The sequence below is a fragment of the Ornithodoros turicata genome, chromosome 9 (assembly GCF_037126465.1).
Source record: "Ornithodoros turicata isolate Travis chromosome 9, ASM3712646v1, whole genome shotgun sequence".
Lineage (NCBI taxonomy): Eukaryota > Metazoa > Arthropoda > Arachnida > Ixodida > Argasidae > Ornithodoros > Ornithodoros turicata.
Window position 1 is genome coordinate 28,505,964 of NC_088209.1, and position 21,687 is coordinate 28,527,650.

The 21,687-nt window shown below is 45.1% G+C and overlaps 1 protein-coding gene across 3 annotated transcripts in view; it reads right to left on the reverse strand.

Moving 5' to 3' along the window:
• Window positions 1-277: 277 nt before the first annotated feature.
• LOC135368515 (collagen alpha-2(IV) chain-like) overlaps window positions 278-21,687 on the reverse strand; it is a 91,547-nt gene continuing 70,137 nt past the window's right edge. For all 3 annotated transcript variants that reach the window (XM_064601865.1, XM_064601867.1, XM_064601866.1), the window contains 20 exons: window positions 20,804-20,982; window positions 19,385-19,475; window positions 19,070-19,185; window positions 18,809-18,986; window positions 17,446-17,628; window positions 17,159-17,380; window positions 16,734-16,895; window positions 16,034-16,204; window positions 15,671-15,949; window positions 15,214-15,389; window positions 13,382-13,625; window positions 12,026-12,133; window positions 9,243-9,314; window positions 8,894-9,016; window positions 6,541-6,783; window positions 5,922-6,056; window positions 5,664-5,810; window positions 5,232-5,540; window positions 4,776-5,065; window positions 278-1,285 (listed from right to left, as the gene is read on the reverse strand). In XM_064601865.1, the coding sequence (XP_064457935.1) occupies window positions 1,016-1,285; window positions 4,776-5,065; window positions 5,232-5,540; window positions 5,664-5,810; window positions 5,922-6,056; window positions 6,541-6,783; window positions 8,894-9,016; window positions 9,243-9,314; window positions 12,026-12,133; window positions 13,382-13,625; window positions 15,214-15,389; window positions 15,671-15,949; window positions 16,034-16,204; window positions 16,734-16,895; window positions 17,159-17,380; window positions 17,446-17,628; window positions 18,809-18,986; window positions 19,070-19,185; window positions 19,385-19,475; window positions 20,804-20,982 (3,698 nt within the window). In that variant the 3' untranslated portion in view covers window positions 278-1,015. The remainder of the gene's footprint in view (window positions 1,286-4,775; window positions 5,066-5,231; window positions 5,541-5,663; window positions 5,811-5,921; window positions 6,057-6,540; window positions 6,784-8,893; window positions 9,017-9,242; window positions 9,315-12,025; window positions 12,134-13,381; window positions 13,626-15,213; window positions 15,390-15,670; window positions 15,950-16,033; window positions 16,205-16,733; window positions 16,896-17,158; window positions 17,381-17,445; window positions 17,629-18,808; window positions 18,987-19,069; window positions 19,186-19,384; window positions 19,476-20,803; window positions 20,983-21,687) is intronic.

Genomic DNA, 21,687 nt, shown 5'->3' on the forward strand with positions numbered 1-21,687 from the left:
CACATAAATTCCTGGTATCGTCTCCTTCAGCAGATCACTGTACTGCAGATTACTACTGAGTGTGTAACACATTAAGTATCGGGGCATAAGAGGAAGAAGGAGGAGGGGTATGAGAAGGAAGGCGATGGGAGAAAATAAAACCTTCCAGTTGGGTGCCAAGGAGGATCCTTGGAGCTACTGGCCAGGGAACATAGGTAGGCTCTGTCCAGTACGAATAGCATTGGTATTCCCACGTGAATTGTTCAAAAGGAAGAAATAAGTGACACCACTACACCTCTAATAGAAACAAGAATGTTCAGCATCAATGTATTTTATGCAACATAAAGGAAGTCTCTTTACATAGAGCGACTAGTTTTACTTATGTGGCAGTGTTCCCACAAGCCTCATTGAGAATGGCGTGCCCGTCTTGGGCGTGGACAGCAAATCACGTAGTAAATACATGTGCCACAGGGGTGAACTGACAGAGGCAGACATAGTACTTCTAAAATGGCAGTGTTATACATACATGCAGCACTCTGCTGAATGTGGAACGGCAGAAATGCCTGTGCTTTGCGTCAAACAACTCTCTTCAAGAACTATTACGCTGGTCATTGTTGAATAGCTACCCCCACTGTGTTCCTTAACGTTAAAGTCATATTGCAAAAGCCTCTCTTAATATTATAAATATACAAAACTACAATGTTGGCATTAAGAACTTTTTAGCTGTACTGGCTAAGCTGAATTTTCCTAATGGCACAATTTCATGTTCTCTTGTCATGCCGAGCATGCCAATGTAGGAGGAAAGAAAGAAAAAAAAAAAGAGTTGTCTTTAGTAGTGTGACATAGCACGTGAGATAAGGCAGAAAATGATGGGAACATTTACATATGTGCATATCTGGCATACTGACCAGCCTCTTACACAGATGACAAAAACAGCGTCCATAGGCGTTAGAAGATCAGGGAACAATTAACAACAATAACAACGAGAATGTTAGGAAAATGACCAGCCAGTCAAAAATTTATATCCTTTGAGAACTTAAGGCGCCACGCCAGTGTTTTTGATGCAGACAGCACAGCGGCTGACACGAGACCGCAGGTTTCCAGCTTTAAGCGTTTCGCTTAGTGGACGATCAAACTGAGACTCGTGCTCGACTGTGGTCAGCCAGAAACTCAGTTTGTTTGCAAAGTAATGGCAAGTTCCTCGAGCTCCGTTACACTCAATGAAGGGCGTAGCACGGAAGTCTTCCAAGCAGGAGCCAGGACTTGAGAGCGATTGGCCACCACCTTCTGCTCCTGCTGCTGTGTGCTGTACGTCAACGGGAAATGAAGTTAGGTGCCTTTATGGGTAACACGCTTTGCACATTACATACAGGACGTTTTTTTTTTGATTCGTCACAGCATTTTTACATGAGCTACGAGCGCAGATGCAGTTTTTGCAGTTGGATAGTCACGGCCAGCCGGACATCCTCTCTAAGAGAGTATGCAACTACTGGATGGCTACCGTGTTTACTCTACTACCGTATGCTGTCACTCGAACTAAAAAAAAACTCGGAAAGAAACGGAAAGAAACCCTGGACGAACACGCTATAACAAACCTTACAGCACAACATGACAAAGTTCCCTCGATTGTGTTTTTTCTGTGGAAGTTGCAATAAAGCATCGTTTATCGTTAAAAAAAAAAGTTGGCGAGCATAGCGATGTTTCCGGTTGTCAAGTGCGACTAGCGGCGTTTTCCAGCAGAGTCTCGACGTATTTCACCGCTATAAGAGCGGTAGTGGGCTGCCATTTTGCGTCCCGACCGTCGGCGTTTGCGCGGTATTTGGGCACTTCTTTCGCACTTGCGCAATGCAGTCATAACGTCAATATCGGCTCTACCGAGAGTCTATATGTATGATCGGCATACTAAAATTTTGCATCGTTTGAATATTGTAACCAACATTCCTGCGCAATTTGCGCAGCCCCAATTTTCCGACTTTTTTGGGTAGAAAAAGTGCACAGATTATGCGAGTAGATACGGTAATTACCTAGAATCCATTAACTCTTTCATAGACCTCTCCCTGTTTGTAAACATATGATGCCATAGTGTTCGACAGCACCACCAATTTGGTAGAGTTGAACTTCGTTCGAAGCTAGGGGCGAACAAGATTGCGCCCGAAAGCCACAGTCTTGAGGGAATTATGATGGTCCCTGAAAGGGACGTGACCTTCAGTCCTACTTTTCTTTCAACAGGAGGCAGCGAACAAGTTCCCATTCGTGGAACCCAGCCCTCCCGTTCCGATTTGTTTCGTTTTCAGTCTGTCTACCAGCGTCACGATGATGTTTCTCGGGTAGAGGTCTATTTGGGTATCATGGGCAAAAGTGAGACAGCAGAATGGGAGACCATCCTCATTGAAAGCATCTCTATTTTTTTAAACTCCTGAGAACAGCATGTGCATTGAAGTATCCATCACCAAATTTTGCTATACAAATTAGCTGAAACTAAGACTGCTCGCACAGGAGTGCATGACTTTCACCGTTGGTGGCTCATCTGAACTGCAAAGCGGTTGATCTGGCCAGCAGATGAGCACCTGCTCCGATCACCTCCACCACTCCAAAGCACTTGACCCTATGACGTGGAATGAGCACTGTCTTCCCTGTACTTCTGGTGTGCGCAACTTCAGCTCACTTGCATAGCAAAATTCGGCAACAGATATTTCAATGCGAATGCTCGTTTTAGATTAGGCAAGAAAAAAAAAAAGAACAGAATGCCTTTCAATGAGGATTGTCTTCCATTCTGCTGTCTCACATTTTCCTGAAAGCCCCTGCTTGAAGAGGTATTAATTGTAGGGGTGTGCAAATCCGAATATTTTAAGTCGAATCGAATATCGAATGGAGGAAAAAAATCCGAATACCGAATCGAATATCGAATATTGGTGCAAAATTTACAATATGCGACTTTCGCACTAAAAGTTTCCATTTTGTATAGCCCATGGCTTTAGTGTAATTTTTCTGGCGTTAACTGTCACGAGAAAGACGTGCAATTCTTCTGCTAAAAGCCCCTACTCTTTAATTTTACGTGAGACTGCTTCCTGCTTTTCAGGTGAGCCCACACTTACTGGAGTACTGGAGTGGTTACCTTCATTTCAAAATTTTATGTCAAGCAGTAGCATGTTATACGGATGGGGCTGTAATTGTTTCAGACAACCACAGGCCATTTGTGAAACAAACGAATTGGCATCCTGCCTCAGCTTTGCCCATGAACACCCTGTAGTTTCTTTGCACTCGCCCTAGGAAGTTGCACTACTGAAATTTTAGACGTAAAGGACATCTTTAGGACACCCTTCTTGTTCGTGGGCTGTAGTCATTATTCAAGAGTCCTAACTTTTTAAAGGCAACCTCACAGACATCAAATCAAAGTTCCTCGTCGGCACCGCTAAACTGCATGTGGGAGGGGCGTCACCCCTTCCACAGGCGATGTCTACAAAACTAACTTTGGATAACGTTATCTTAAACTAAACACTGTCCCGCCTGTGTTGGTCATGCAGCAAGGGCAGTTTCGTAAAGCAGGCTTCACCTCATGCACGGAAGCATCAGGTGAAGCCCACTTTCGGGTTGTGTCGTTTATATTCGTGGAATAGTCGAATATTCGAAAAATCGAATATTGGATATTCGATTCGCGAATCGAATAGTTCGAGCGTTTGATATTCGATTCGAATTCGAGAACTCACATATTCGCACACCCATAATTAATTGATTGATTTTAGTTAATTAGTTAATTAATTCTAAATTTATTAATGCATTTTAGGTAATTAGTCATGTAGTAGTCACATGCTCTTATCAAGAGAATGTTTGCCTGCCTGAATAATGCACATGCAAAAACAATATCTATGCTGTAGCTGAAGTCTGTAACAAATTAAAGAAGAAGAAAAAAAATACCCTTCATGACCAAGACAAGGTACAGCATTTTGCCTCAAGAGAAAGGGGGGGAGGAGATGCAGATAAATAGCTGAAACACACCAATACCCCTTTGCAACACGTAACTGACATATGATGTGTGTCCAGGTTTTACATTTTTTGAAGAACTGTGGACAAAAAATTGGGTTCTATTCCAGGATCTAAAGAAAAGGGTAAAATTGGGTAATCTCAGCTGGAAAGGCATATTTTCTGGAGGGAAAAAAAAAAAAAAAGCGCCCCTCGCATTTTCCGGTCAACCCAGGATGCTGAGTGGATGTGTTTAGCATTCTCTAGAGACCATTGATGACTGAATTTGAAAACTGACAAGTTTGTTTTTGCAGCTTTTCAGGTCCTACCGGGTTTATACCTAGAATAAAAGGCTCTAAATACGGAACATAGCCTATGTGCTTACTTTTCCTTCTACATTTTACCTGCTTCACCATGAACATACGTACTGAGCGCCGATATTCCCATCAAATGGTGTTATCCAATTTCCAATCCTCCATGTCCCTTCCCTCCATTTAATGCCCTTTTTAAGGGTCCTCGAGCTTGTGTTGAAAAAAAAAAAAAAATTCCATCTATCAGGTTTTTGTGTGACTCATTTAAGTGAACAATCAGCTACACATAGGGCCTTGTGTTTTACGGTTAAACCTGGTAATCTTTTACCCCCGAATCTGACTTTGGGTAGAACCTGAAAACCCCCCAAAAATCTGATTCTCCACCCGATAGGGCTCCTGGAATAAAACCCAATTTTTACCTCTCACTTTTCAAAAAACATACCCCCCCCCCCAAAAAAAAAAAAAAAAGCAGGGCCCTAAGTGTAGAGAGTTTGATTAATCTAGAGAACAAGCAGCCTTCCTTACCATAGCAAAACTGTAGCCAATCCACAAAACATTCCAGCCGCCACTTGGACAGTCCGGAAGAGAAAGTGATTGGCTGTGAACAGCGATGACATTCGCGGGGGCCTCACAGACGACGCACCGACTGATATATTGGCGGATAGCGTCCTCACTAACGGGCATCATGGGGATAGGTGCATTCGTTGAAAGCCAGTAGGACTTGTCGTTCCGACTGGCATAGTTGCAAACACTGTTGAAGTCGCAGAACAGGAATGGCATTGTGCTAAATCGTCGTAAGCAGGAACCAGCAAATCCTATAATGAAACAATTCCTTGTGATACCAACTCAGAGGTACACACTATAGCATGTACACGATGAATAGTGCAAGCAGAATATAAAACGCTGGAGGGAGACACTGACTATACACGAAAGCAAGTGAAAACCGTAAAGAGTGAGGGTAAAAGTATATAAGTCCCGTACCAAGGTCCTGGTTGTGAGATTTTTCGTTTCCTTCAATGTAGAGCAGTGAGTACCCATCCCATAGCTGTGCCATGCCATTGGGGCACGTTGGTACAACTGCCGATTGGCTGTGCCTCACGAGAAGGATGCCCGTGAGGTAGTCCCCACCTGGCAACCCAGGTGAACCAGGTTGTCCGGGTTGTCCGGGTAAGCCATCTAGCCCCGGTGGTCCAGGCACTCCAGGAAAGCCAGCGTCACCCTTTGGTCCTGGAGGTCCTTCTGGTCCTGGGAAGCCTGGCTGTCCAGGACGCCCAATTTCACCTTTCATGCCTACAAGTAGAGAGCAGATACGACAGTTTCATTTAAGATCCCCAGTTGGATCAAATTGTAAGGTCCAAAAAGGAAATGGTGGCCACATGGCAGCTAGCTGCATGCATGGTTGTAGAAACTCACCTGGGAAGCCAGCTGGTCCATCCAGTCCCCTGGGGCCTGGGAGACCATCCTTGCCCGGGTAACCAGGTAGTCCGGGTTCTCCTTTAACACCTTTGTACACATTCCCAGGGCCTGGTTCTCCCTTCTGTCCAATAGAACCAACGCGACCTATTGGGGTCAACAAAGGAGTACAGGGATAAGTCTTCGGCAGGGGAGCAGGAAATACCCACTTAGAATCCATCACCCTGTATGCATCACTAACAGAAAAAAGCACGCTACCAGGAGCTCCGTCTCTTCCATCAAGTCCTGGAAGTCCAGGTTCTCCCTTTTCTCCAGGAAAGCCTGGCTGACCTGGGAATCCAGCATCTCCTTTGTCTCCTTTAAACCCTACTGCACCAGGCAGTCCAGGTGCTCCTGAAATATTCCCCATACATCCCGTAATTCTGTACAAGATTAAATCCTAGCAGTACTGTGGTCTTCCCACTCGCAACACCTGGAATATTACAGGCACAACGTATACTTTTATCAAGCAAGTATCAGCACTCGATTGGGTGACGGCTGTGCTTTGCTCATGCTCTCGACGTTCTTCTGGTCGAGGGGGGACGATGGGGTTGGATACTTTAACCCAGTTATGATTTGGCTTGCTCTATTCAAAGTATTCCTTAACCTGAAGCGTTGTACACATTTTCAGGCTAGCAATGTTCCGCCAATTTTCTTTACGGTACATAAGCAAAAGGTGTGACGTATACTTTTAATGTTATAGCTTAATCCTCCACCTGGTGGGACACACAGGGCCTGGAAGAGGTTGAGATTAATAGTTGTTGGTTGCTGTTTCAAAGCGTGAAACGGGACAGTACATAAACAAAATGTCATGCGCTCAGTTCACAAATCTATTTACCCGGGAATCCTGCGTCTCCCTTCAGTCCGGGGAATCCTGGTGGCCCTGGGAGACCCTTTTCACCCCGTGGACCAGGTGGACCAGGGAAGCCATCTGCTCCTTTGTCTCCCCTCAAGCCATCATAGCCAGGCTGACCTTGAAGGCCAGGAAGGCCCCTGTCACCTTTGGGCCCAGGAACATCTCCCTTTCCAGTGGGACCCTGAGGCCCTTGTCTGCCGGGCACTCCAGGAAGTCCAGCATCACCTGCGGGGTACACGGGAACCAATCTCTACTACATGGATTTGTTTTAGAGCAGGTGTCACGATCACCAGTCGTATTATGGAGCTTCTGAAATCTTGTGTGATATGGGACGTAGCGAATCGTAACACGCTCCTCTCCCAACACATTTTTTTGCACTTCTCACGTGATGAACAGGGGCACGAGGAAGAGCGCTGCAGAGAAGCTGGCAATCGACCTGGAGCTATTAGATCACCGCCGTAATCTTCTAACACTTCATCCGTTTCATAAACTCTTTCACTCGTCACCTCTTACTCTACCTTACATTCGTCCAGCGCTTTATGTTAGCCAACGCTTGGACAACGCCCGGAAATACGAACCGTTCCTCTCCCACAGTAACTATTTTTTTTTTCATTTCCTTCTTTCCACGTGCCATTAGGCTATGGAATTGTTTACCCTCATCCATCACCTCAGTTGTAAATCATACATCATTTAAAACTGCTCTCCGCTCTCTTTTTCCTTTTGTAGTGTTTCTAATTCGCATCACTCTTGTCGCACAACTAGTTGTGTGTGGTACTGTATTACTTTTTCCCATGTTAATGCATTTCCTGCCTTTTTTTTTTTTTCTGTTCCGTTACCTGTTTCCTTGTTACTGAGTTATGCTTTCTCGATGTAATGCCGCAAGGCCCTTGGAGCACCACAATAAGTAAATAAAGAAATGGGAAGGAACTTATCCGAACGATGTCAACTACATTTGCTAGTAGCATATACATGATTTTGTCATCCGTGATGCCCACATATCTAAACGATGTGCTTATCCTTGTGATGATCACGAAAGATGTAGCGAGCTAAGCAAATCAAATCCACGACGACATAGGCCAGAAATAATAAGTTTTTGATACTTTTGCACAATAGTGCATGCACTACCAACCTACCAACCTTCCAGAACCACACTTTCGGCATCTCTAAATCAGCTGGACTCAAGCCCTCTCACTATGTCGACATTGCTTGGTCCATATGGCCAAATCCGGTGGTCCAGTGCTCTGCCCTAAAAGCACTTCTAAACTTTTTGGACATTCTTTTTTGGACAGTCCTCACTGTGAGGTGACTCATTATTAATGCGTTAGCATTAGGAGTGTCAAAATGGAAAAGCTGTATGTATGTGTATGTGTGTGTGTGTGTCCGTGTGTAAGATGGTGAAGTCTCACCAAGGCAGAGGTATAAGTGGACATGTAGTGGGGGGGTATAAGAGGGTAAATGTAAATGGAGGTAAATAAGTTTAAATTGCAGTAGTCGAAGATACTTAATAGTAAGAGTAATTGAAAGAACTTGGAGGTAATTAAAGGCAACTAAAGCAAGAAAGTTGAGTGTAAAGGTAATGAATGTAAGATATATGTAATTAAGAGGAACATGATGAAATGAAATTAAAGACTTCCGACGGTAATCGCAGGTGACCGGAGGTAATTAAATGCGATCACAGTTAATTAACATCAATTAAAGGGGAATTGAGAGTAATTAAGCATGTAAACAGAATTAAAGGGGATTAAATGAAATTCAAGATTACCTCAGGCATCCTGCGGCTACCTTCGGTAATTAAAGGGTAATTGAAAGTAATTGAGGCTGATTAAAGGTTAATTAAATGGACTTACATATAGTAGTAGAAAGTGTCAAACCGGAGCAGGTCGACAACCGGAAGTCAGGTTTGACCGAAAGTGGGGGACCGAAAGTCGAGTTGAACCGGAAGTGGATAGCGGAAGTCAAGTATAGACGGGAAGTGGACAACCGGAAGTTGGATTTAGACCAGAAGTCAAGTATGGACCGAAACAGGCGCTTAATGCTAACGCATTTCTCTCGCATTTACCGCTAAATCGCGACCGATTTTTTCCATTTCACCACATTACTGCCAGCGACAGGGTAGAGTATCATCCCTGGTGATGAAACAACCCAATCATCACCATCATTATTGAACATAAAGAATGGTGAAGACCTAGCACACGCATCTCAGTGCCCCTGTTCTTTTATTTACACTGAGAGCTGAAGGCTGGAAACTCTAGTGCAAATATGTGGTGATCCCATCACATTCTCACGGAAATGAACAGTGCAAAACAACAATGCCTGCTATGCTGAGTTATCCTACCTTTTTCCCCTGGCCTTCCTTCAAAGCCATCGATACCAGGGAGGCCGGGTTCACCTTTATCACCCTTGGGACCAACAACCGAATCTCCTGGTAGTCCTGGTGGCCCCGCAACTCCAGGGTCACCTTTAAAAACGCCACGTATTAGAAAATCCACAATTCTGACTTCCAAGTACTCTAAGGCATACAGGTATTACCGCAACTCAACCACACACTGATGTACACACACTTTTGTGACCACAAACAAGAAGTACACCGAAGGGGCTACAAAAATACGGACAGGTGGGGTGCACGATGTACTACCAGGCATAACAGAATACATACACATGCAGTGTTTCAGTAGGTAACATACCTGGAAAGCCCCTTTCACCATCTACGCCTGGTAAACCAGGGAAGCCTGCTTCGCCCTTTTCACCATTGACACCTAGAGAGTGCGCATGTGATGGGCACGTGGAGAAAAAAAATCGAAGGTCAAGCTCAAAAAAGTCACGCTGTGTTACATTGAGTTCACAACTCCAATTTTGCCATATCAGTATACTGGAGATAATTGAACAATTGAAGTGTGCATATATAGGAAAGAGACCTGGATGGGACTATAATAACTGAAGAGATTACACATACGCTAGAAGAGAGGGGGCAAGGGGATGAAGGGGAAAACGGAGGGTTGAAGGCGGGTATCCAGGTCAAGGGTATAAAGGGTATCAAGGTCGAGATCTACACTATCAACTTTTTGGTTATTCAATTATGTGTCACAAACTGCCTCAAGTTTCCACTGTTACAGCACTGGAGAGTTGCTTTGGTCTTGTTAGTACCACACAAGGACTGCTTAGATACAGAGCCGTAGCGATAAGGTGGGGGGTGAGAGGGGGAGCCGCCCAGGGCGCCCTCGCCAGAGAGGGCGCCGAAAGGCAGGCCCTGGCAGGTTGTTTGTACAGTATAAAGCTGGAATGAAGAAAGGATGGAAGAGGATGGCATGAAGGGACAACCTTGCTTTTGATATAGTCGAAATGTAGCTATATGTGCACTAGGCACAAGGTTGGCATTATGAGATGACTTGAGATCTACAATGTATGTGTACACAACATTTGAGGCCGTGGTGTCAGATGGGAATGTGGAGTGCAATTCCCCGTGGCATAATAACAGCTTCCCGAACTGAAAATGTCTTCAGTGCCTTCAGTACTATGACGAGAAGCAAGATGCACTACGGTCAGTGCAACAGTGTTCCTCACCAAGGGATCTGTGTTCTGCAGTGTTGGCAATACTACCAATGGGAGCACAGTTTGAAAGCCAACAAGTACATACAGTCGCCGTCTGATTTTTTGGACATGCTCGATTATTTGGGCATTTTTGCGATCCCCGTTGTGTCCAAAAAATCGGACGGTGACTGTACATGAACGAGTAGCTCAAAGAGTATATTTAAAGTGACTCAATGGATGCACGTATTACATGTGCTTGATTCTCTTTGTGCATTTTGCTGTCCAAACTGCTAACAGATTTAAAGGGACCATGGAATGATTTTCACGAATTCCGAGCACTCTGCCGGGAGCGGCTCTCTGGAGCCCTCACTATCATGTACGTACACATCGACTTTTAACCGTATTCAGTGCACCGGGGGCGTAGTTACCACGCAAAACTAGCGGGGCGTGACCGCCGGATACGTGTCTTCGAAGCGGGCTTATGTCATCAACATATCCCGTCCTCTCAGCCAATTGTGGACGACCGGGAGCACACACCCCGCGGGGCCACGTGGGTGCATGGTTTCAGTTTGGACAACAACGACGTCGTATATCTGCCGTTGAAATCAGTAGAAATATGGCGAAACGCAAAGTGTCAGTGATCGAGGAAGAGATTATGCGACGCACACAGCGTCTAGGAATCGTTCGGTATGCAGCAGTTCCCAAGAGGCCACTGACACATACATTTTCTGACAAAGAAGAAGCTCAGAGAGGAAAACGTGCTCCGGTAACCATGCTGACAATAAGCGGCTACATTACATTTCTGGTAGGATTCTGTGTCAAAGATCTTAGCTCCAGGTTGCGGTGGGTTGGTAATCCACCGCACAACCCACGAGCTGGGTGACCGTCACCGGACCGCAGTGGCCACCCGAACACCGGCAGTCCCGGACGCTCCACCTGCGCCCTCCGCCGAGGACGCTGTCGCCGCCGCCCTGCGGATCCTTCGGGAGTTTCGGCCGGAGCTTCTGCTGGAGGCCGGGTCACCGCCGCGCGGCAGAGCCACCGCCGAGGACCTTCCCACCGCTGGCGTCACCCCCAACCCGGTGCCCCCCAGCGACCAGGCCCCGAAGTCGACCGCTGCGTTCGACCAGGAACTCATGGACTTTCTGGGTTCGAACCCCCCGTCGGGGCCTTAGGTGGGGGGGAGTGTGGTGACCCAGTTTGGGGGACACATGGGGAGCCGTCCCGTGACCTCTTCTCCCCCAGGCGATCCCTCGACACAGGAAATTTCCACTGGCCAGTTTGGCCGCGTGGGCCGATTTGGCGCATGGAAGTAGGTCAGTGGAAGGTGTCGCGGGAGGGGACCCTGGGGAGGAAGAGGTCACTCGTGCCTGGGACTTGGAAGTGAGCAGACGTTGTAGGAATAAAGTCAGCAATGTAAGTTATTCCAAACCTGTGTCAGAGTCATTCTTGGTTGGCGATAGGGAACGTACCGGTTATTTAGACCACAACCCGGTGGGGAAGGCTACTTGCAGGAGCAAATCCCACAAGGTCAAATTAAAACGTATCTCATGGCGAGGTTTGCAAGCTTGCTTGCAAAAGACCGTCTGCAAATCAGCAACGTCCACTGTGATCGACATCACGGGCAGTTCGCCTCGTAGGCGGGTCGTAGCAGCCACCGTTCACGGCCACGATTAATATAGACTACATTCGCTATCCGAACGATTTTCAACTTTAAATTTCACAGGATGAATACAGGAGGGGAGTACAGTCTAGAGTACAGTTTGGTTCAAAGTGAAAATGATCAGGCTTGTCAAGTATCCATTCATGGTCCCTTTGATAGTTGTGCATTGTGAACTGAAGCTGCTCTATAACGGTGTTACATTATATTGATGGGTTTGAAGGACAATGCAGACAGAAATGAAAGGGAAAGCCCAATGAGTAAAATTATAAACGTTACCTGGACGTCCTGGCACGCCGTCGTATCCCCTGTCGCCCTTCTCTCCACTCAGCCCATTGAATCCTGGTGGGCCAGGATACCCTTTATCGCCCTTCACGCCTTTTTCACCTGATATAGCCAACAAAAGCATATGTACTATATATCCTAACATGCAACATAAAATGTAAAGAATGACACAGAAGAGAGACAACTAGAACATTTGTGCGCTTCTCATTGAACACATGTGGAATTTTGTAGAAGCTTGATCTTCGAAGTATAGGTATCTACCAACCGTATCTGGACACTACAGGAGCTAACATGAAAATAGAAGGTCACTAGAGGTCAAATTCTTTGATAAAAAATGCAACTATGTCACAAATACTCAGGTCAAATTCCTTGATCAAAAATGCAACTATGTGACAAACACTGAAGTTGAAGCAACTAAAATGTCACTAGTGTGTACAGGGCATATCTTCTATCCTTTACAAGTTTTTTTTTTAAATAAAAAGCTATGAGAGTAACATAGATGTCGTTTTCGCAGTTGAATTATGTGGCCAGGTGAGCATCTTCTCAAAGGGAGTATGGACATGTAACTACAAAATGACTAATTACTTAAAATTCATGAACTAACTCTTTAATTAGGGAATATCAGGCAAAAGCTAGATAGCGGAATTGGAGACAATCCTTGTTGAAAGCCGTTCCATTTTTTACAAAAAATCCTGAATTGTATTATTCGTCCCTGAAAATTCCTATGCAAATCAGCCGAGACTGATGATCGAGAGCACAGAGAGGACAGCGCTCATTTCACGTCAGAGGACCATGTGCTTTGGAGCGATGGAGATGATTGGAGTAGATGCTGATCTGCTTGGCCAGATCAACCTCTCTGCAGCCCAGACAAGCCTCTGTCGGCAGGGGTGATGTGCTCCTGAGTCCTGAGGCACGCAGTTTTGGTTTCGGCTTATTTGCATAGCAAAATTCAGCGATGAATATTTCAGAGCACACGTTTGTTTCAGGGTTTCTAAAAGAAAGAATGACTTTCAACAAGGATTGGCTCCCGCTCTCTGCTGTCCAAAGTTACCTAAGTAAAGAGTTAATGAACAAATTTTATGTCATTATTCATCTTGTAGTTACATACACTCTTCGAGAGGATGACTGCGTAGCGGATTAACTTAAAAAAAAAACTGCATAATTAGGGAGTGTAATTCATTTTATTTTCCCGTTCATTTGTCATAGCTTACAGGAGAGCCCAAGCTGAGTGGCCTTCTGGAAATCATAAGTTAAGGTAGCCACAGACTATGGCAAACATAACAAGCTCTGTAAGCTCCATATAGGCATACAAGTAAAGGAAATCGTGTGCAGATCTGCAAATTTCCTCACCTGGAATTCCTGGGTATCCCCTATCACCAGCGTCTCCCTTTTCACCTTGAACGCCAGGATATCCATCTTGCCCTTTTGGACCAGGAGGACCAACAAGGCCAGGTGCACCAGGAAATCCCGGTTCTCCCCTCTCTCCTTTAAGCCCATCTCTACCAGGAAGGCCATCATTGCCATTGACGCCGGGCAAGCCAGGACCGCCGTCAAATCCTGGCTTTCCTGGTGCTCCTGGTTCACCAGGATATCCCTGTGCCAATAATTATTTACTATTATGCTCCACCCCCTAGCGTTATGGCTTTTCTCCTTGTTTTTTTTTTTTTGTACATCATTTGACAACTACATGTCAAGGCTAATAAATTACACAACACACTGCTTACCACTGTTGCCATTTACATTAAAAAGCGGTTTTTAGCTCAACTGTACCCGGACTGTAATGCACATGGCATAATCATGAATGAAACTTTACATGTATCAAAATGTAGGCTTCATTTGTGTACATAGAATCTTGTCTGACAGGGGCCACTGATTTATCATATCATTTATACCATATTTATATATCATATTTATCACATATATATCATGTTTATATATATATTTTTAGGGGAGTGCAAATTTTCGAGTTCTGGAATTCGAATCGAATATCAAACGCTCGAACTATTTGATTCGCGAATCGAATATCCAATATTCAATTTTTCGAATATTCGACTATTCCACGAATATCAACGACACGACCCGAAAGTGGGCTTCACCTGACGCTTCCGTGCATGAGGTGAAGCCTGCTTTACGAAATTGCCCTTGCTGCAGGATTAACACAGGCCGGACGGTGTTTAGTTTAAGATAACATTATCCAAACTTAGTTTTGTAGACATCGTCTGTGGAAGGGATGGCACCCCTCACACATACAGTTTAGCGGTGCCGACAGGGGACTTTAATTTGATGTTTGTGAGGTTGCCTTTAAAAAGTTAGGATTCTTGAGTAATGACTACAGCCCACAAACAAGAAGAGTGTTTTAAAGATGTCCTTTATGTCTAAAATTTCAGCTGTGCAACTCCCTCGGGTGAGAGCACAGAAACTAAAGGGTGTTCATGGCAAAGCTGAGGCAGGATGCCAATTCGTTTGTTTCACAAATGGCCTGTGGTTATCTGAAACAATTACAGCCTCATCCGTATAACATGCTACTGCATGACATAAAATTTTGAAATGAAGGTAACCACTGCAGTACTCCAGTAAGTGTAGGCTCACCTGAAAAGCAGGAAGCACTCTGATGTAAAATTAAAGAGTAGGGGCTTTAAACAGAAGAATTGTACGTCTCTCTTGTGACAGTTAATGCCAGAAAAATTTCACTAAAGCCACGGGCCACAAAATGGAAACTTTTACTGTGAAAGTCACATATTGTAAATTTTGCACGAATATTCAATATTCGATTTGGTATTCCAAATCTTTTTCCCCCATTTGATTCGATATTCGATTCGACTTAAAATATTCGGATTCGCACACCCCTAATATTTTTATATCCTATTTATGTATCATTCATACGTTATACCCTGTCCAAGCTTCCTCGAGGAAGCTGAATACTCAAAAAATGCTGAAACACAGATTAATATTTAGCCTAAAAATGAAGGGAAAAAAAGAAACAATAAATATGGAACATGCTAGAGCTTGAGTGTAATTTGTTATTAGTAGCTGAACCTCTCCTCCAAAATTTTGTCATGGCATCTACTTCCTCAGTGTTATCCTTCTAAAAGATGAGGTGTATCCATCCTAATGGTGCCTGCTGTCTCTCATTTTACTTTCTTTCCTATATGCCGTTCAATTTTTGCTTGGAATTTGCTCACAGCGTCTCCTTTGGGTCCTGGAAATCCAATGAAGCCTTCTTCTCCCTTTTGTCCAGGCCCTCCATCCAGACCAGGATATCCGTCTTCGCCTCTGTCTCCTTTTTGTCCCTGTGGCCCGGGGCGTCCTACTCCAGGGAGACCGGGCTCTCCAGGTTCTCCCTTAAGGCCATCATATCCTGATTACAAAAAAAAAAGCATTCATGTGTAGGGTTACACAAGCTGTCAGGACAGTTCAAAGGATTTTGCAGAGGATTTGCGGGTGAGGTCAGAATCTTGCAACCGTGTCCTTTCATGATACAGCTTCCTAAAATTGTACTCCTACTTAACAAAGCCTTGTTCAGTGGTTTAGGACTGCCAATCTATGGACATCTGTTACATGTGTTTGAAAGACTCCCATAGTTGTGCAAAAATATAATGAACAAAGTTCTCATTCTAGCCCTCTCACTACGGCGATTACCTGGTGGTCCGGGAGGTCCAGCTACACCTGGAAGTCCAGGTGCACCAGGGTAACCCCTATCACCCTTCACAGCTGCATCTCCTGGCAGCCCCGGAGCACCAGGGGCACCCAGGAGGCCAGGTTCTCCTTTTGTCCCAGGATAGCCTGGTTGACCATCAATTCCTGGTGTGCCAGGCAGCCCCGGGTCGCCTTTGTAACCTCGAGGTCCAGGAGGGCCGTCGAGGCCAGGTTTGCCTGGAACTCCAGGAAATCCTGGAAGGCCAGCATCACCCTTTTCACCTGTTTATAAGAGAAAAGAATCATTCAGTCGGATAATCAGAGGCAGCAGAGCAGCATGCAATACCAACAATGTTTGAATCGTACCAGGATATCCATCTGTTCCATTGTACCCATCCCTTCCAGGTAAGCCACGTGGTCCCGGTTGTCCATCAAACCCTGGTGCTCCAGGGGCACCACTGAAGCCAGGTTCACCTTTTTGTCCAGGATATCCTGGGCTACCAGGTAGACCTGGTTCTCCAGGGAATCCCTCAGCACCTAAGCAATTTAAAATTTAGTGAATGGTGCTAGTCAAGATGCTAACTGGAGGGCACATGACTCTGAAAAATTTATCTTGACTTTTAATAACGTGCTATACATTTTGTAGAATCGCAGTCAGAATCCCAGCCTACCAAAACATTCATGTGCCATTTGGGGCACACCATCTGACTAAACTAACAATATAACCACCCACTGCAAAGGGGATGGCTCTCCTGTCTATAAGAGTGAGGATTTGGCTCTCCTGTTCTCGGAGGATATGCAGATGTTAGATCTGCAGCATGAAAATTGACTAATCTTTACTAATTGACTAATCTTTACTAATCTTGCCACCAGTGTCTTGTCTAGTTGACCTATAGTGAAATAGGCTAGCCAGGTCCATGCATATGAGGCTGGACTTTTTAGGCTAAATAGACACAGGGGGTACTCTTCACAGAAAACTATGCAAATAAGTTATGTGTAACATATGAAGCAATATATTAAACACTGAATGACATTAGACACATTTTTAAGGAGCACTTCAACAGACCTCTGTCTCCTTGTGTACCAGGGAATCCTGGTGGCCCTTGAGGCCCTGGAGCACCTTCTCGTGCAGGTTGACCTTTCTCTCCCTTAGCACCTGGTAGGCCTTCAAGCCCATCTTGGCCACGGTCACCTTTAGGTCCGGGGTACCCAGGCACGCCCGTTTCACCTAGAGCATCAATGTAAATTATTGCAAGGCGTGTAGAGCAAGTGGTTGCTTTTCCTACAGTCTACAGTCATGAACAATGCAACATCTATAGAATTAGCTAAAAAAAAGCAATTACTTTATTATTAAGCTGCAAATGTACCACAAAACTCCCCCCAACCCACCCCAGCCACATTATTTTGTGGCCAAAGATCTCAGGATTATTAAGATGTACAAAGGCAGCATCAAGGGCATAGAAGGGTGTCCCTTTGGTATGCTGTACCTACCCGGTGGTCCAGGAGGTCCAATATACCCTGGATCTCCTTTGTTGCCAGGTAATCCTTGAGGTCCAGGAGGTCCAGGAAGGCCGATACCCGGATATCCTGGTTCTCCAATTGGACCTGGGAGCCCAGGTGCACCAGGAAGTCCAGAGTGGCCTTTAGGCCCCTGTTGACCCGGGTAGCCCATTGGCCCAATTTCCCCCTTTTCACCTCTCGGGCCGGGAAGACCTAGGCAAGACAATTGTGACAAAAAAAGGAGTGAAGTAAAGAACGGCTTCAGCTGACATTCTCACCTCTAGCGCCTGGTTGACCTGGGTAGCCACCTTCTCCTTTGTCTCCTTTTTGTCCATTAAGGCCATCATAGCCATTTCTACCTTTATCTCCAGGGAGACCCGGCAGGCCTTCCAAACCACGTTCTCCAGGATCTCCACGGTCACCTGGAGGACCTGGTACTATACCCTTGATATTTGCAGGAGCTGCATGAAAAAAAGAAGGAAGGTGCAATAAGAGGCATGCAGAATTTCACACGGTGATGCTGGCCGGAATATTAAGCATGTCAATAGAAAATTTCGTTTGTAAAATTTGAAACCATAGTTGGTTATTGGTTGCACACAAGTTCAGAAGTGAAGTAAATACAGCAAATTTAAAATTCAGTGCAAATGCAACTCTCCATGACAGGCATTCCTGAGCGACGGGCAAGACACGTACACAACGCAACATGAAGGCTCAAGGCCTCAAATTTGAGCCTTCGTGTTGTATTGTTTACATGTCCTGCCCATCGCTCAGGCTTGCCTATCATGAAGTTTATCCACCAGCTGGCCTGCATCTATGCCATTCTATAAGTGCAATTCTATAAGTTGGGTACAGCTACATTGAGTCATACAGTACTTTTACTATCAAAGAGCCTACTTCCTACCTTGTCACAAATAATTGATTTACATGTTGACCCGCAACGTATTACAACGCACTGTGCTACATAACATAGTGGGTTCATTCTTTTCGCCTGCACTGCCTGAACCTCCTGAACTATGTCGTTCAAGGAGTGCGACACTCGTCGTGTTCTTGTCATACGCCTCGCGTGTACTTAAGCACTGGTGCAGCACTTCTCTTTAAAAAAAGAATGCACCTAGTATATTTGATGATACAGGAAGCTATGACAGGATGTACTAAACAATATTGGAACCTACTCTTCAAGGATAAATTGGGTCTTGTGCTTTGGAGCTAAACCTTTTTAACCCCCAAATTTGCATAATTTTCACTTCAGACAAAACCCCCCAAAACCCGTGAACTAACCTAGCAAAGTGCTAATTCAGCCACAACAAAACGGGCTGTGGGGTACGATACAAGCTGCCGTATTTAGTACAGTCGATCTGAGTCTCTTATTCACCTATAAGAGATGCGCTTCCTTTTTTACACCCGGAAATATGCTTTTTCAGCAGGTATAGCATGTATGTGTTGAAACAATGCAAAAAGAGGAGCAACACATCATGACAAAAACCATTACATTGGTTTACCATGCAACCCTTTCATAATTATGTGGACAGTGTAAAGGTGTTCCTTGAACCTATACACGTTTGTTGAACCATTTGTTTTTAATTTTAAGAGTTACATTATGACACTTTGCAATTGGGACAGTCTGAAAATATGGTCACTTACCAGGCGGTCCTCTTGGTCCCTTTTCTCCTTTTTGTCCTCGAGGCCCAGGTGGACCTGGCATACCATTACCTCCCGGGGTCCCTGGCCTTCCATATCCTGGTTCACCCTTAGGGCCTGGAATGCCTTGCCTTCCCTCTGGGCCCCTCGCACCTGGTGACCCCGGGTAGCCTGGAAGACCCTACCAGTGCATGCAGCCGTGAACAAGGGAGACTTCAGCATATGCCAGTGAACAAAAAGCACACATTGATCGCTTCTTCATACTTTTTCGCCCTTGATTCCTGCATATCCAGGTTGGCCAGATGGACCTGGAGGACCGTCTTTACCAGGAAATCCAGGTTGGCCAGGAAGACCAGTAGCCCCTCTATCACCTTTCTCACCTGTGACAATAACATCACTTCATAGATAACTAACTACTTCATAATTGTGCTTCACAGATAGGATATGTTCATCACTGTGTTGCAACAGTACAATACAAGTTACAGGCTTCACTCTAATGGAGTGTTTCATCAGGCGTTAAGTATAGTTTGAAAACAGCTCGATGAAAGAGAAATATGAAGAAGGCCAAACGCAACGTACCCACTCCTGGTGCGTAATCTCTGGGATCCACTGTTGCAGGCTCTCCCTTCTCACCCTGCAGTCCATCTTTTCCGTCTCGCCCTGGGGCACCCTTTTGCGGATTATGGAATACATTCTTGTTACTCAACATGTAAACTGGCAATAGTCATTTTCTATGCATCTGCAACTGCGTCCTCGTAGGGTCTTTTAAGCCAAAAGACCCCACCCACCCCCCATCCCTCAAGCATTGCATAAGAAATCTGTTGTCCCCATTATCCCTGCATGGCCTTTTTACTGTTATCATGCACTGTAACCTGCCATGCCCTTCTGAATTTTATGATTCTGTTGTTGATTTTCCCATTCACCCTTTCCTGCCTGTTTGCTATCGATTCCGCTGTGTGGTTAATTTTGTTCACCTGATGAAGTGCCTGATGCAGAAGTGTCGATTCTGCACAAATGCTTGTCATTAAAACCAGATGCTCCTAACCGTTTTGTTTTGAGCACCTCCTTTACGGCCACGACGGCACTTTGATATTTTGTCTACTAACAGTTTTTAGTGATTCAAAGAGATTTTTGTGCAATACAGTGACAGAAGCGTATACGAAGAGGGGAGTCAAGTCCTGTAGATCACATAAACAGTCGGTTTCTGTATTTTGTTTATGCAATACAGTGAGTGAGATAAAACACTCTAGACCTTAGGTAATGTCCTTTTGTGGTCGAAATGGCTTCCCATGGTTATTATTACGACAAGTTCGTCAAGCACACAATTTTGTTTTCAATATGTACGAAATTTGGCTCTACAGTGCACACAACAGGTCGTTCCATATGCAGCCCCACTGATTTACATAGCCAATTTCAATAAGGAGCAGGAAGAGCCATCTGGAATCTGCTTTCATTGTAGACAATCTGTACTATGTATATAAAAGTCCACAACTTCCATGTGATTTTTCCAATGCAATGCAATCCAATCCAATCCATTTCAAAACGGCAGTGTCAACGCCACTAAAGATACAGAAGGCCTGCTTAATGCCTCCTCTCCCTCCTTCGCTACGTGGCACATAGAGTCAGAATTCGTCTGCTACAGTGATTCGCCATCCTGTCAGTTCAAGAATTCGCAAATGATTGCAGCTAACTTCGCAAATTTAATACACTGAAAGTTTTGAGAAAAATATGGGACCGTTATGTACTTTATTTTGTTTTCCCATTTAGTACGTGGGGACGTTCATTGCTCGCAGACGGCGGTGGCTGCGCATGCGGCTGATGGGGGCTCGTCTCCAAGGCTACTGCCGCTGAAAGCACGTTCGCGACTGGCTACGGCCGTTGAAAACACGATCCTCATTGGCTGACTCTTAGTTGTTACGTCACGGCAACAAGTAAGCAGGCTTTCTCTATCTAGGTGGTGTTGGCAGTGTCCTGCATTCAGGAATAGAACATCACTACCTCTCTGCCGGGTGTACCAGGTCTGCCTGGAACACCATCATCTCCCCTGTCTCCAGGTGGGCCAACAAGACCATCCAGTCCACGTGGCCCTTGCAGACCAGGAGGGCCATCGTTGCCTCTTTCTCCCTTTTCTCCTTTCGAGCCTGGACTGCATGCCGAGCAACTTCCACCACGTTCACCTGAGTGAAGTCATTCTGGCTTGGAACTTAACGCACAACAAGGATGTTTGCGGCTGACGACTGCGAACCATTAGGGAACCTTGCTTTCTCCTCTTTCTAACGTTCTTGCTTTATTCTGTTCCTATAGCAGGGCATTCAATCTATTGAAAGTGTGAGTGATCGATTGCGGATGGGTGGTTCAAGCTTATCTTTTGTGCCCACACAGTTTAGCAAGCTGAACCATTGCATTAATAAAAGACATCCGCCCCAACGACCCGATGCAGTTAAGCTCCCAGCAGATCGAGCTGCTTGAGTACTGCCTCTCTTAGATCATACTTTCTTTTACCATGAATTCCGGTAACTTAGGAATTCGGGTAACTCCTGGCCGACGCCAGGAATTGAACCTCAGCCTTCTGATTTAGAGTCAGATATGCTACACCACGACAGCCGTTGTCTGTCTACGTCGATTTTGACAATGATTTTTCCTAGACCTCTTACTTGTATCTACTCTCTCAGAGAAACAAAAAGATAAGAGAATAATAATAAATAGTTTTCGCAAGTACCATTATATTCTAACTATGCAGCATTCAGAAAGCAGGAACTAATCTGCAAGTTAGCAAAGTTTTTTGAAGCCACCACGAAAGAATGGAGAAAGACACAGCTCGGAGGGTAACGAGGATACAAGAAGTCGGTAACAAAAACTCCTTTTTACTAGCAGCTGCCTCC